Here is a 15654-nt window from a genome sequence, read left to right on the forward strand (position 1 = left end):
GGTGTGAACCTTGGGCATGGGAGGCATGCTAGGTTAGCACTTGGGAGTAGCTGAAGAGCTGGGACACAGGAGTAGGTTGTCACGGACACCAGTGGGATGGAAGTGTAGTTGTGAAAGCTCAGCATGGTGGTACTGAGGGAGACAGAAGAGAAAGCAGCAGTGGCTCAGGAGGCCAATCACCCAGTCTTCGGAGGCCGCAGCAGAGGAAGTCCACTCGTTCTCTGAGGCCTGTGCCCAGGATGGGGCTCACTTAGTAGGGCATTTGCTGGTTGTCTATCTGGATACCACAGAGTAGGGTAGGGAGGAGGCCCCGCCATGGAAGGGAAGGCTGGCAGAGACTGCACAGCAGGACAGGCTGTGCAGAGGACAGCGTCTGGAGGGTGACAGGGAGCAGAACTCTGGGGCCTCAATCTTCGGTTTGGTCTCCACTACTGGCCATTGTGTAATGAGACCTGGAAACTTTATCTTCTCAGGCTTGTTGTCTTCCAAATGGGAGAGCGCAGGGCCTCACAGAAACCCCTTAGTTTCAAGATTTTGACTTAGCTCCAAATTGGGTTAATGCACTCTGTTGAACAGATCTGAAGTCTTCCATTTCCTGCCCATTTCCCTCTTACCTACCCACCTCCATCTCTATCTTGTTGAAGAAACTTTGTCTTAGCGTTCTTGGGACTCAACACAGGCTCGAACTCGGCAGGCCTGCCTCACTTAGCTGCCCGTTTACCCGTGTCATGTCCTTTATGAGCTACATTGAGGCCCATGATCCATGAAGGTCCCTAGATGGTGATATATTACTCCTTCACTTAACAAGCTAGGCTCCTGCTGTGTAAAATCTTCCCTTCTTTACCCACTGGTTATCCTGGGTAATAGTAGTTTGCATAGGAAAAGGCAGGAGAGACACTTGATTATTTTCTTTCACTAAACAGTTATAAAACCAATAAATTGGTCCACTGAATTATTCAGTAGGGAATAAAACGTTGCACTAAAACTTAGATTTATTTTTCTTGCATGTGTGTATGCACGCGCACATGCATTTGAGCACACATCCGCCATGGTGCAGGGGCGGAGATCAGATGACGATCGTGGGAGTCTCTCCTCCATCACAACCATCGGGTTGTTAGGCCTGGTAGCAGGCTCCTTTCTACCCACTGAGCCACTTCCTGGCTCAAAATTCATTTCTAAAAGACTCATGAAGGTATGGGCTGTGAAGTGCTGTGATTCATTGTAAGTTTCTCCTTATGGATTCTCAGTTGTTTCAAGATCTTTTAAATCATCAGTTCCTGTTCTGCATGAGTTACTGCTCTGGGAAGTTCCCAGACTGTGGCTCATCAGGGCCAGGGAGAAAACTAGGCTCTCTTCAGATCCCCGCTGAGTGGCCAGTCCATCTTCTGTAGACACAGAGGGGGACATGTTGACAAGACTCAGAAAGTCACCATTTTGAAGCTAGGATGTATGGGATCAAATTCAGTTTTACAAAATAAGAAAAATAATTTTTTTATGGTATCTTGGAGAAAATTACATCGACAGTCAAATGTGTCACAGGTTTGACAGTGAAAGATGATACATTTCAAACAATTATTTGAAAGGGAGGGTAGGGGCATGCTTCGAGAGCCCACGGGAAGAACAAATTCTTCCTCTCTAGGTTGTAGGGCCCTACCAGGACAGACAAGGGCAGATCTGAACTTGAGTTCAGCGGGATTCTGGAAAATGCCTAAAGCTCCTAGGTTGTGTGGATGTGTATGCATGGCGACAGTTCTTCCTGGAGGAAGGGTCTGTGACTTTTCCTAGCGTTAAGCAGGCTCTGAGTGTGAGCTGGGCGTGGTGGCTCACACCTACAATCCCAGCTCTTGGGAGGCAGAGGCAAGAGGACCCGCCCTGAAGGCAGTGTGGGCTACACAGTGGGAGATGCTTAAAAGAAAGCCTGTTTTGGAAAACCATTAGGTCCACTTAAATGGAGTGGCCTCATGCAACCATGAACATTCAGTTAGCTCTCTGCTCCCTTGCAGCATCTGGATGCCGTGAGACGGTGTGAGTGAGGCCCAGGCACTTTACTTTTTAAAGCAGCAGTAATTGGTGGTGATGCCCAAACAAGTCTGGGAGCTGAACTCTGTCACAGTGCTGTCCAACAGAAGCACGTCTCCCGAAGAACGTTCACCTCACGTCAGGACTGTTTATTTTCTCCCAAGAGAAACCAAGCATCATTAGACCAAACATCATTCCATCACCACACTGGAACCATTTGCTCCTATATAACTCTAGAAGCTGACCAGAGCCACTCGGAGAGAAATTAAACGCCACACGACGACCTAGACAGGGTCACTGGCTTGCTCTCTGGTGTTGCAGATCACAACAATGGGTGAGGCACACTTCTGGATTTGAATTTCCAAAGAGAGGAGGCTGAGATACCTACCTCAGAATTGGGATTTAACCACATTAATGAAGATGTGTGCTCTTTGCTCTACTACGGCATCTAGAAGAAGGCCATATGGTCAGCTGTCTGCAGTACAACGGTGACCTCTGGTTACACCATGCCCTTAAAAGATCACATGACTCATGAGAATTAAACTATGGACCTTTCTTTCTCATCAACACATCTCAAAAGGGTAAATTACTGGAATTTCCTTAACCATTCAAGGTTCAGCTAAGCCTTCATGTCCCAGTGCATGGCTCCCCAAATAACCACCAGGACAGAAATGGTTTGGGTTCTTATGTGTGTGCTGTTTTTTTTAATTGTATAATTCATTTATACAAAGAAATCATTTGATTGATCTATTTACAGCCTTTTCCAATTTTCATTTCCACTGGAGATATATTTCACATAATGGTTAACAATGACTTGAACTGGTCACCAGTATCACCCTGGCTGACACGGGGTCTGTCCTTCTCCCCCCTTTAAGGAACACGACCCCATTTTTAACACAAACAGTTTGCAGTGAAGAATCACAATTTTTTTTTAAGTGAAGAGAACCAACCAGAATTAACCTAATATGGCCACATTTCCAACACACTGTACAGCTTCTTTTCAAACACAGCATTTGCAGGTCTGAGAAACCAAAGCAAACACAGTTCACCTCCCCTCTGCCTTCTGCGACTTCCTGTATCCCTCAGTCAGGCTGCTCCTACGCCATCCTCTGCCTCAGCCGGGCGATTTTACTTCAGACAAGCTACTCTTCCCTTTCTTCCCTTCCCTTCACTATCCCAGTCTCCTGCCTTCTCTCTTTTCAGACAACACAAAAACTTCCACCCACCCCTTCCTGTGGTTCCTTTCAGTAATCTAGAATATACTAAGTCATTTCATGGGACGTCACCACCCTGACATGATACACTGTAAAAAACTGCAGTTTTCTTAATTGGCTCAAATAATATGGCTTGGTTTCACTTGATAAAATTGACACACACACACACACACACACACACACACACACACACACACACACACAAAATTAGGAGAAAACTTAAAGGACATGCCAATTTAAAAAGGCATCAACGTAAAAAAATAAAAGCAAATAGTAAAAACTACTTTACAATAAAAAAAAAATTAAATAGTTGGCAGAATAAATGGAGAAGGCGACCCGTGCAGTGAGGCTGCCCCGGGCGGCGCTCATTCCAGTTGAGACAAAGGGGAAGAGATCAAGGTTCGCGCTTGTTCTCCAAGGAAAAGGAAGCAGGGCTTTGCTGTAAAAACAAAAGATTTCAAACTCAAATCTCTTCCATGTAGATTGTAGGTGCCATTATTAAAATTCCGTGCTTCATTTGAGGTTTAACAAAGAACACTGATAGTTTCAGCATTTGCAAACGTTTAAGTCTGGCAAACACTGTGACATTTGGTCAGTCCTGGAAAGTCATGGTGAGCCCAGCGTGAGGACAACACCGGCTCAACACCCGCTTCTTCTGATAAAATGTACCAGGTCGGTATGTGCCAGATAATCCATGAAGATACCTTTTTAAAGTCTTCAATTTAACAGTAATCTGTGTATCTTTAGCTGCCATTAATAACAACGACAACGACAACGACGACGACAACATGACGATTGGGGGTTGGGGGGAGAGGAAGGGAAAGAGAGAGAAAGAGAGAGAGAGACCCAAACCATGGACACATTACTTCTGGTACAGAGTAACCCTTGATGCTCCCATTACAAGAAGAAATATACACATTTATAAATAAACAGTTCCCACCAGGGAATACACACTTTATACCAATGTCTCTTTCTTTTTGCCACCTGACTGCACTTTGTCCCTTGCTCTCCGTAAGCCAGGCTGAGGCCGCTGAGCCGTCCTGTCCCCGGTGTCTTCCGCCGTCTGTACACTGGAACCACAATCTAGGGCGCTTCCGTCGTCTACCTGCGTGACACCAGGAGCCAGGCATGACCGTCGCTGGGCTCTGAGATTCCCAGCGGAAGGGTTGTTCTCCTCACACTCTTCGTGGAGGTCTGGCAGGCCCTGAAGGCCCGGGGGACTGGTGGCCCGCTGGACCGGGGCGGTGGCCGAGCGAATGCAGTTGACCCATTGCTGCTTGTGGAACACGTCGTTGGCCTGCAGTGTGTGGGACTGGCCGGGAGAGGGGTCCTGGAAGCGGACCCTAAAGATATTTTTAGCTGAAGGGAGGAAAAAAGAAACCAAGACTAAGAAAGTGGTCATGGAGTCTTGAAGAAAGTTTCAGTACTCATGAGACTCACACTGTTACAGACAGCTGCCAGCCAGAGGTCCCTGACCACCTCAATGCTGTGCCACCACAGGACTGGGGAATGCTTTTATTTTCAAACTTCTAAGGGTTGAGTCTAATCTCGTTTAGGACATTTGTTTCTTCTCTGGCCCCTCACCTTTGTCTGAGTTGCCGAAGGCCCCTCGGAAGGAGCCGCCCATGCGCACGTCGCCGTCCTGCAGGTCTTCCAGCACCAGCTCCTGCACCGGGATGGGCTGCCGGTAAACCTGGTAGGAGTGTCGCTCATTTCGGATGACAGGCCGAGTCAAAACCAAGATGTCTTGAAATAAGAAAATGTACAATTTCTGCAGAAATGAAGAAAAAAACCAACACCCAAAACTTACTAAATAAAGGATTAATTATTAAAGAACTGGATGTAACATTCAGATTTTCTAATTTCTCCTTTGTACATGGCATGTAACAGTGATCTATCTCCCGGCTCTGCAGGCCTGACTTGGAGCAGTCAAGCTCAGGCTACCGGAAGCTTCCCTTTCCCTTCTTCAGGCCGCACTGCTGGGCTAGGCAACACCTGAGCAAATGTGACGTATCTGAAAGGCCTGGTGTCAGCAGAAACAGTTTCAACTCCAGTTCTGCGCACTGCAGTTTCCAAGACACAGGGAGCCCACGTGTGTGTCGCCACAGCGTTCCGGGTTCCACTGTGTCTACACAAGCCTGAGCCCTCCCAAACAATTACGCTCTGTGACAGAAATCAGATAGGCTGGATTTCAACTTTTTTTTAAACAACCTCCAACTTACAAATGGAGCTGTTGGAAAGCACATATAAACCAAAAATAGCATTCACCACTCCTTAATTCCAGAAGGTTCTTTTGTAATGAATATTTTAAAAAGTGAAGGTTTTCTGCGTTGACCTTGCTGCTTATTTTTTAAAAACCTGCCTCACAATTTGCAGAGCTTGAGGGGAGGTGGGGAGGCAATGGCGCCCCTCCTGCTCACAGGGAAGCACTCACATGGCCGCCCTCCTGCTCACAGGGAAGCACTCACATGGCCGCTTTTGTTCTTGAGCTCCCCGTGGCACAGCAACACCTTGCTCGCCTCGATCCTGGGGTCCTTCTGCTTCTCATCCAGGTACTCCAGCTTGTCGATGTAATACTGACACTCAGATTCACCCTTCTTCAAGTTGATGTCAGAAAGAACTCCTTGTATTATAAATATCTAGAAATGATGAAGACAGAAGAACAGAGCCAGATGAAACAAGTGCGCCATCAGCCCGCCGGCCCTCCCTCCTTCCCTCCCTCCCTCCCTCCACAGCTAACATCCACACAAAGGACAGACTCTAAAGATCTATGGGCTCCAGAGATCAGTCCAGCCAGTCCCTTCATTATCCATGGGAACAGCCATACTGGGCATATGAATGAACCATACTAGTTCATACCTGAACCATACTAGTTCAGTGCCACTAGCCAGTGGGAGGGACTAGACAAGACCCCAGTTTCTTGATGACGTGAGACTGAAAAGTCCCCCTGCATGCTTTTCTAAGGGGCCTGCAAGGCTGCTTTATGGGTTTACTTACTGCTTCCTCCAGAAGCTGAACATCACGGTGGTCTTTGGGAGTGTGTCTGAGGATCTCCTTTAACAGTAAGGGGTACTTGACGAGGCGGCTTCGAGGGATATCTAGGAAACTCCAAAGATCTAGTTTTCGACTGAAAGGCGACTCCAGACAGCGCTGGAGGAAGTCTTGGACTCTTGGGTCTTGTTTCTTCTGATCCAGAAGAGCCTTGGCCGCCAGCTGGTTGCTACAGTAGCCTCTGTAGGCGTTCAGGCCGGGCAACTGGAGAGCAAAGACAAGCATGACGTCCCCACATGACCGTGCCTCAGGAGGCCATGAGCACAGCCACAGAAGACAGCAGGGCTCCATGCGTGTAGCCAGCTGTGGAGATCCTCCTGGCTCAACTGAGGACTCATGGCCTCACTAAGATGTTAGCTATCTGTGTGCCCAGGACATCGAGTTGCTTCTGTCACATGTCACAACGCTGATGCTGTGACAGGGCCTGCTCATTCTCTTGTTTGAGTTCATAAACATAGAAGCGGCCTTCATTACTGAGTGCCAAGCAATCCTCCTTCAACAGGTCCTGGCATCCAGTAAGCACGCAAGCATTTATTTACATGACAGATTGCGTACGCATCATAGCATTAAGGAAAGTCTGCTCAAGCAGAGACATTATTTGCAAGCAGATCTGTAACACAATAAAGTTCTGTAATTTTCTCAAGGCTGTAAGTTCTTATCATCATAACTTTGCTGGACTTTAATGTTTCATTGCTCTTAAGAGTCTGGTGGCAGACAAAGCTGCTGTGAGTGACCCTGAGGGTTGCAGCATCACTGGGTACACGGGACGACTTGTTTACGTACCCAGTTCACGAGAATGTGACCGATCTGCTCCACAGTCCCGTCAGGCTTGGTGGCTTCTCCTATCCTCGCTAACAGATCTGAAGGGCACAAGAGGGGAGACAGCAATGACACACTGACCAGAAAGGAGCAGCGATCGTGACATCATTGTTAATTCAAATGGCTGCTCGGAGGCAAATGGAGATGAAGAGCAAAGCTGACCTTCGTGCAGAGGTATGTAAGCATCCAAGTCCCCAAAAATTTGCGTGAGCTCCTCCTCCGACATGATGGACAGCTTCAACATGGGGTCATGGTAGGCCTATCAGAGGGAGAAAGGTGTCACACGAAGAAGCAGCCAGGGAAACTCTTGGGCACCCTGTCCTTGAGCACGCCCTAGGGACTCCATGTCAAGGACACAGCTTTTGGAGAAGTGCTACAGTCTACACTCACACCAAAACGTGAGCGTAGTTTACTAGTGGTCACACTTGAAAAACTGTGTTTTAATCTCGAGTCCAAAATGCAGCCATCAATCAGTAAAGCTCTGCCGCTTTCCACATGCAAGGTTAAGGAGCTGCCCCCTAGAAGCTGTGCGGTGTCCTTGGAAGGGCTAGCCCAGGGTAATGTGACACTGACCTTCCTAGCGAGCTTGAGATCCTCGATCAAGTCCTGTTCTCCTCGTGACAACTCATAAATTGCCTAAAAACATACAGCAACACCAGAAGTCAGACGTGAAAATCATGTAATTGATATTTACAGTGCTTGATTAGGAGACTTGGTCTGAAAATACTAATTTAGGATGGAATTTCAAGTGAGCTTGAAACCTTTTTCTATCATTTTATCCACAAGAGCTGCCAAATCTGATGACTACCACCACCCATTATGAATTGTAACAGACTGGGTGGCTATGAATAGTTGCCCAAATAAAAATAATCAGGTATTAGTTTCCCATTCCTCTGGCAAGATACATATTTAAAAGCATTTCTTCTTTTTAGTATAACTCAATAAACATGGCCTGGGTACTGAGTGCCAAGTACCTCCTGGCGTTTGATCTCTCGAGTGGTCAAGGACTCCTTCATACTGATGTCTAGCATCTCCGACCATAGTACACTGCTTCTTCTCTTGGTGGGTGTGGGGACGGTGGACCTGCTGAACGGCTTCTGGGCAGAGGCTGGGGATCTGTGGTCACCACGAAGGGTAAACGACTAAAGAGGCAAGCAAACAAGGTGAGGTTTGAAGGCTGCAACAGCTATCCTGCATTTAAACAATGCATCGTAACAAATTAAGACACATTTCTGAGGATTTCTCAATCTATAATGCAATCATTTAAGGTTTAACCTAACAGTAGTTGTGGGGAATGCCAAGGGCCTAAGAGGAGCTTTGACAAAGGATCCAAATGAACACGGCTTACACAAACACTACTCTAAAGTATTCCCCACCAGCAGACTCCAAACCAAACACCATGCATAACAACACAAGCTTGTTTGCACAGCTCAAAGGAAAACACGTCTTAGGCGTCCATAAAACCTGCCCTAGCACAAGCCCCCCTCCTTCCCGCTTTCATACCTGTATGGTTTGACCAAAGCGCCTGACTGCTCCATTTCTTACAGGAGAGATTAAGTTTGCCAAGGACGTGACCCGGGCTAGAGGCCGCACTCGTTTATTGCTTGGCTCCTGGGAAAACAAAACCAGATTATAATAAATATGTGTCGAGGTGTAACAATTTCATACAAGCCCAGACAACGCTAAACCGCTTACAAAACAGTGTTTGTATAAGACAGGGAGACAGGGAACTAAAAAAAAAGATTGTTGTTCTTCATGCTAAACTTGAACAACACCAAGTAACAACAGCTTAAGAAAACCAGTGTTTCATCTCTGTCCCAGTACTGTGTATTTCCACTCTTCACTACTTTAGTTGTAGGATAACTTTGGAGCATGTCGAATACTGAAATGGGTCAAAAACTGCTCAAGCCAAGGCAGAGGAGAGGCTCAAGGGACTCCTGGGCTGGGCCAGGCCCGGAAGCCTGCCTGGTTCCAGCTCTTACAATGGCACAGCCAGAGCCTCACCTGTCAGGGCTAAGAACCAGAACAACGTTTAAAACAACAAGAGCATAGCAAATGAGCCCTTAGCACCCTTGGATTTCAAAAGTTCACCAGGCTAGTATGAGCTGCATAGGACATGCTGTCCTTGAAATAAAGAGCTCCGAATCAAGTGTGTCTACAAGGGGAGCATACACTGTTGGCAGTGGTGCCTCTGACAAGTCTCACACGTGATAAAATGTGAGATAAATGGTGAGAATTTGGAAGGACATGTTTTAATATTATATTAAAGATCACCCAAGCCAGACATGGTAGTGCACACCTTTAATCCCAACCCAGGGAGGAAGTCAGGTGGATCTCTCTGAGTTCAAGACCAAAGGCCAGGGCTTATTTTAGACCCTGCCTCAAAACTAGATCAGCAATAAATTAAAAAGTAACAGAGAAACACGCTTGCCCCTAAAAATTCTGACAAGGCCCAAATTACTGTAAAAGAGTGGGGCAAGGAAATCAAATAAAAATAACCCTCATATAATTTAGGAACAAAGTGGGAAAAAAAGGACAAAACTAGGTAGAAGCTTAAATGATCCAAGAGCCCAGGAAGGTCCGTGCACACACGGGGACCAGAAAGGACGCCAACCACCGAAGGACTTCAAAGAGAACCCAAATGCTGGAGGCTTTCAGAGACAGAGTTGTAAACCACTCCCTCCCGCCTCCAAATAACTAACTGCGAAGCAGAACTTCAACTATAAAGTGCAATGCGCTGCACAAGGCGCCGCTGAGACACGCAGTAAAACCGCATATGCCGTCTGACAGGGCACGTGCGAGTGCCTTCAGCACACATCTGTGCAGACTGAGTGACACATGCGTGTGCAGGGCCAGCGTGAGGCATTCCTTTCCATTTAGTAAAGACAGCACAAAGAGTCTTCTGTTTGATGGAGATAGAATTACCTCACACAGCAAGATACCAACACGGGTTGGAGCGAGGCAGCTGCCTCACTCACTTCGGCTGTGGAAGCAGAGGTTAGCACCTCTTCCCTGGTCAGAGCATAAAAGTTTCACTTCCTAGTAAATCACCAAATATTTAATTTCCATTTGAAGGTCTTTAGAAAGGTGCACCTCCCAGTGAGTTAGAAAGTAAAAGTCAGTTTACCTAAGAAGACATTTTGTATTATTTTATTAAATAGACAAATTCTTGCCTTTTAAGATTAGTTAATATAAAACTACTAATTTATTGGTAATTAAAAACTATGTTATGTTTAAAATGAAAGAGAAATTATTCTGATGAATCCTGTGCTAAGGACTAAGCGGCCCCCTCACCTGAGAGCTACGACATTCAGACTTAGGAACTAAGTGTTTATCTAAAAGCTCTTATATGGCACCAATATAAATTTTGTGCCCACATTTCTTCAGGCTGCACTTGGTGGCTAAACACATTCACAGTTCTTTAAAAATAACTACACTATCACATCTTAAAAAGGACACCACTGTTTGGTGTGTCAAGTTTAAAATGTTTGGTAAGAAAGTATGGTGTGTGTAACTTGGAAGGTTTAAATAGAGGATAGCTAATAGTTCCAGGCCAGTCTGACTTAGCCTGGGCTACTCAGTGTGAACTGATAAAACAAAAACAAAAAACCAAACCAAAGCATACAGACAGAAATGGCAAACTTGGTGGGGCAGTGATGTGGGAACTCCTTTTTTGATAATGAAAAACTTTAAGGAAAGGTAAAAACATGTTACTGGAAATGGCCTACTGTCAATTTCAGGACAGAGACATTAGTTGAAGAAAAGATCATATGTAATTTTATTTTATTTTAGGTGGAGTCACAAGTAAAATGGATTAGGCATGCACAGTCAGCACAAAGGTAGGAGCAAAATCTGGATTTTTAGGCATAAGGATTACGATCTGAGCTGTGTAAATTATAAGCAAAAGCAGTCCCGAGGGTCCCAGAGAACCACCTCAGTGATCTGATTTACTAAGGACATGGCATCTGCATCAGGAGACTGCTGTCACACCCTCTTCTCCCAGACAGCACTCAGCAGGGATATTTGGACGGGATGAGTCCCCGCATTCAGACACCCACAGCATTCTGGCTTCCCTAAGGACTAGCAGCAAATCTGGGCGCATAACCACCAAGTGCTGACCGGCAGCTTCTACGTGGGCAGCCTTTTATGAGGGCTAAGGTTCGCTTGGGAGGGGACGCGACACTCTCAAGAGTCTACGCTGTTTACTTAGGTTAATCTTTAGTCAGACTATTATCTAGTTCAGCTGGCCAGAGCACCCACCCCACAGGGAAATCTGCCTGACCTGGGCTTTGAGAACTCGGTTGGGTTCACCTCCACCAACTCTGTGTCCTAAACTATTTCCAGAATATCTGTAAGAAAATTAAGTCTACTTTAAAGCTTTCCTGGGATGTATCTTATTTATAAACACAGCAGCCTGGATGACATCCTTTGGTGAATTTAGCTTTTTGTCACCCCCCCCCCCATGATGTCACTTCATTACAAGCCACACTGACACTGTGAAGGTCAGTCTGTGTTTCAGTTTTATTCTTTCTGGATTGCTCAAACATAATCTCTCACTTGGCAACAACTTTAAAAACAGAAAAACAAGAATAAAAAAGTTTTTTTGATAAAGATAAAGTCAAGTTTTGATCACAAAGTAAAGAGGCCAGGAAAGTGGCCCCTGTCACACTACCAAAGAGGCTCAGGCTTGGTGTCCTAGACCATAAGCTTCCTTGGGTCACAGAACTGTGTGAGGAATCATTCTCTACCAAGACAATGCTTATTCATTTTATAAAATGTAAGAAAAAGTGAACCCAAACAAATAACAGCATTCAGTAGCAACCCCCCCAAATAAAAGCACACTCCCTGGCAATTGTGCCCCAAGGTATAACAAAGTTTCCTTGAGGCATGCGATTAAAATGCTCATTTTTTAAAATGGACAATTATATGTATTTTTCACAAAAAAGAAAATCACTATCTTCAAAAGATTTGGTAGGCTGAAGCCATAACCATTTCTACCATGGGCGGGACTGGGCAGCAGGGCACACCGCAGCACCAATCAACTGCCAAGATTACAAAAAATTGCATTAAATAATTTTTTTCATAAATGTTCATAAAGACCAAAGTCAAAAGGACTTCAAGAAAAGCCAGGCAGGCAGAGCGTGGGCACGGCGAGCTTGACTACACGGGGAAGGAACACGGATCCCAGGTCGGACTTTACTCACTTATTCACCAGCATTGAGAGGAAAATATTTTTATTTTTCTTTCCTTCCTTAAAACAGTCCCCAAGACTTAGTAATGTAAGTTAGGAAGAAAAAAAAAAAGCACAACCATATTGAACATGAGAAATGTTTACCCAGAGACTCATATATTTAAAATCTCCTTTGTATGTAACTTTTCACAATTAAGCTATGCTAAATAAAAAACTGCTTAAACTTAGACCACAGTTCCTAAATACATTTCAGCCTTGCTTATAATAGTTACACATTTTAGGATGTAACACGATTAAAAGTTTGAAATGAACTTTAAAGTCTCCGAAGTTCTGGCGAGCTGGGAAACATTCCTTCGGCCGTTCGGTCGCTCTTACCTCCTGCTCCCTGAAGGGCTGGTTATTAACGTCTAGGACTCGGATCGTCCTTTTAATGGGCAGGAGACCTCCGATCTCATCATGCGCCACCATGCTTTACAAGTGTCCCTTCAAATCTTTCGGGTTAGTCCACATGCGAGTCAGCCCTGCAGGGGCTTTTCTTCCGAGAGCTCAGCCTGGCCCGGCAGCCATGCGCCCACACCTCCTGCTCGCTGCCGCCGAGCTCTGCGTCTGCAAAGGCAGCGGCTCGCATGCAGAGCTCAGGAGTCCGGGGCGGGGCGGGGCCGGGACCCACGTGACTCCCGCTACCCGCCGAGGGGCGCACCTAGGCTGCTCCTCCCGGAGCTGGGAGCAATAAAAAGGCACTGCAACTCTCACAGGAAGAGCAGAAGTCCACTGGAGGGAGGCTACACTACCAGAGAGAACGAACGCCAGAGGAACCTACCTACCTCAGTTACTTCTCCAGCACTTACTGACAGAGACCCTGTTCTGTAAAACTAGTGCCTTGGAAAGGGCTGAGTATGGGTTAAAAAACAGCAAAGACTTCTGGGCTAAAAAGTTGTGTGTTAAAGAGGAGCCTAGTTACCCAACAGCACTGGCTTAAGCACAACTGTAAAATCACCTGCCTCTTAAAACAAGGTTCCTATGGGGGCCAAGGGAGTAATGGGGGGAGGGGCATATATGAAAATGTCACAGTAAATCTGTTACTTTGGGCACTGAAAAAACTAAAGTAGTTCCTGCCCCCCCCCCCCCCCTTTTTAATTCAAGGACTGCTGGAACCCCAGTGAGCACCTTAAGTTTATTCCTGCTGGACCATCTACTCCTGGGTAAAGCTACACTGGCTCTGTATGCTGGTCACCAGACACTTAACAACTCACAACTTGGTGTGAGACATTTTATGCCAATACAACACGCAGCAGGACCCTTCCCTAAACTTATCTTGATGTGGTCGTAATAGAGTCTGTAGTCCAGCTTCCAAAGCCTGGCATTTTAACAGGGAAGGATACACCCACCCCAGGGAAAGTCACCCAGGAGAGGCAAGCTGCTGACTTTGCATAACTTCCCTTTATGGAGGGCTACTATAGCTCCAGTCAGGGCCTGAGATAAAGCAGACTTCCTCCTGTATTGTTTTGCATAGAAGGCTCATCTTAACAGTGTGCAGATATGATATCTAAACTGCAAAGCTATTGTTAAGTATTTATGAGCATAAAATAAGTCCGGTATGAAAAGGCACAAGTCCAGATACCAGGTGACAAAATGGTAGGCTTTGTAGCTGAGATCCTAGTATGTGGCGCAGGCTACATGGAAGGCAGGGATAAAGGCTTCTGGGAGTCCCAAGTAAGTGGTGCAGCTAGCCGGCAGTGCCACCCGGGGCCCTCCCCTGACACGCGGGTGGGAAAGCTCGCAGGCAGGACAAAGTCTAACAGTGGCGGTTCTGTGGACCTCCGATGCCAGGCTGCTTCACAGGATTGAATAGGAGCACAAGGATGAGGAGACGGACTCCTACCAGGCCACTGGCTGACAACAGTGCAGAGCCTGGCTGCTAACGTCGGGCTGGAGGTGTTGAAGGTGGTTAAAAGGTGACTGGGCAAACAGGCAAGTCTCCTGCGGCGCAAAGTACCAGGAGCTCTCTCTGCCTGAGGCTGGGGCAGTGGGAAAGGAGAGGACACACGAAATGTCAATGAATTTAAAAATATGAGCAACTGTTTCACAAGTACAACAATGATTTTGCAAGAAAATACTCAATTTCATTTTGATACACTGCATCTGAAGCAACAACAACACACACGTGAAGCCAGCCACTCAGCCAGTATTTGGAGTCATTCCGGAGGGGTGTGCGGAAGACATTTGCATGGATTTTCTTTGGGAAAAAATCTGAATGAAAACACAGTCCAAGGGGTAAACAGAGGAACGACTGTCAAGGGAGAGAGAATTTTGCAAGAGAGAAAGAGCAAGAAAGAGGGGAGGAGGGAGGGGTCTACACGTGCTCACTGAGCGCCTCTTGCCCGCCTGTCAGCAGGGACAGAGGTGAGGCCTGAGGGGAGGTGGTGGAAAACAGGAGAGGAGACTAAAGCCCGTTACCAACGTACCGCCTAGCAGCACCCCGTCTAGGAAGGGTCAATGCTGTGTCTGTGACTACCAAGGTGGTTTTTCTGGGGGAAGGGGGTGTGTCTCTAAGGAGCCACGGCTGGCCTGGAACACACTACGCACTTTCGGGCTCTGCGTCTGCCTCTTGTGTGCTGGACCTCAGGCCTGCGCTGCCACATTCAGACATCGACGGGACGATGCACCTGGCTGTTTTGAACTTGGAAATTTTGAGCAGTGGCGAGTGCTCAACTCGGCCAGTCACCTGTTACTTGGCTACACCCGGCTGACGGTGACTTAGCTTTAAAGCTGGCTGTGTATACACAGAGTCTACACAGCTCTCCTTGGAGGCACCTAGAGATTGTGGACTTTCAGGTAAGATCAAAGGTCTGCTTAGGTTCTTCGAGATAATACCAGTAAACAGTGTAGGCCAGGACGCGCTGAGACGTCTGGTCCAGTTAGCTTCCTCAGTTAAAAAACAATGCAAGTGAGGCCAAGCCCATGGCCACAGTCTCAGTAGGGAAGAGGACCACGTGCAGTGGCAGTTAGGAAAGAGGCGGCCAGGGAGCTCTCATGGGTCCCTTGCCCAATGTCTTCTCCGAGCTGTTTTTCCACTCAGCTCTGTGTGAAGTACAGCCAAGGGAGGGAGGGGAAAGGATAGCTCTCATCCCTCCTTCAGCTGGGACCCCAGAGGGAGGGCTGGCGTCTCAAGCACAAAGTCTATGTGGAGCAAATCGGATCTGGCATAATGGACCAGTTAAAACCAAAACAACAGCAAACAAACAAAAACGGAACTCTAGCTCTGTGGTACAGCTCCATGCCTGTGACTTTAATGATGCTACAAAATACCACTGCCATAATCTTAAAGACAGAAAGATGGGGATTTAAGAAACTTGTCCA

At 46.6% G+C, this 15654-nt stretch overlaps 1 protein-coding gene across 2 annotated transcripts in view; it reads right to left on the reverse strand.

Annotated features, from left to right (window-relative positions):
- Window positions 1–2694: 2694 nt before the first annotated feature.
- The window catches only part of Net1 (neuroepithelial cell transforming 1), a 34279-nt gene continuing 21319 nt past the window's right edge, over window positions 2695–15654 (reverse strand). Inside the window, exons 1-10 of one of the 2 annotated variants that reach the window (XM_052157387.1) lie at window positions 12670–12911; window positions 8607–8714; window positions 8078–8245; window positions 7677–7739; window positions 7266–7362; window positions 7068–7144; window positions 6231–6488; window positions 5702–5872; window positions 4818–5004; window positions 2695–4592 (exon numbers count right to left, since the gene is read on the reverse strand). In XM_052157387.1, coding sequence (XP_052013347.1) covers window positions 4189–4592; window positions 4818–5004; window positions 5702–5872; window positions 6231–6488; window positions 7068–7144; window positions 7266–7362; window positions 7677–7739; window positions 8078–8245; window positions 8607–8714; window positions 12670–12762 — 1626 coding nt within the window. In that variant the 5' untranslated portion in view covers window positions 12763–12911 and the 3' untranslated portion in view covers window positions 2695–4188. Of the gene's footprint in view, window positions 4593–4817; window positions 5005–5701; window positions 5873–6230; window positions 6489–7067; window positions 7145–7265; window positions 7363–7676; window positions 7740–8077; window positions 8246–8606; window positions 8715–12669; window positions 12912–15654 lie in introns of those variants that run through there. The other variant, XM_052157386.1, reaches the window with a different exon arrangement.

Source organism: Apodemus sylvaticus, chromosome 14 (genome assembly GCF_947179515.1).
Source record: "Apodemus sylvaticus chromosome 14, mApoSyl1.1, whole genome shotgun sequence".
Lineage (NCBI taxonomy): Eukaryota > Metazoa > Chordata > Mammalia > Rodentia > Muridae > Apodemus > Apodemus sylvaticus.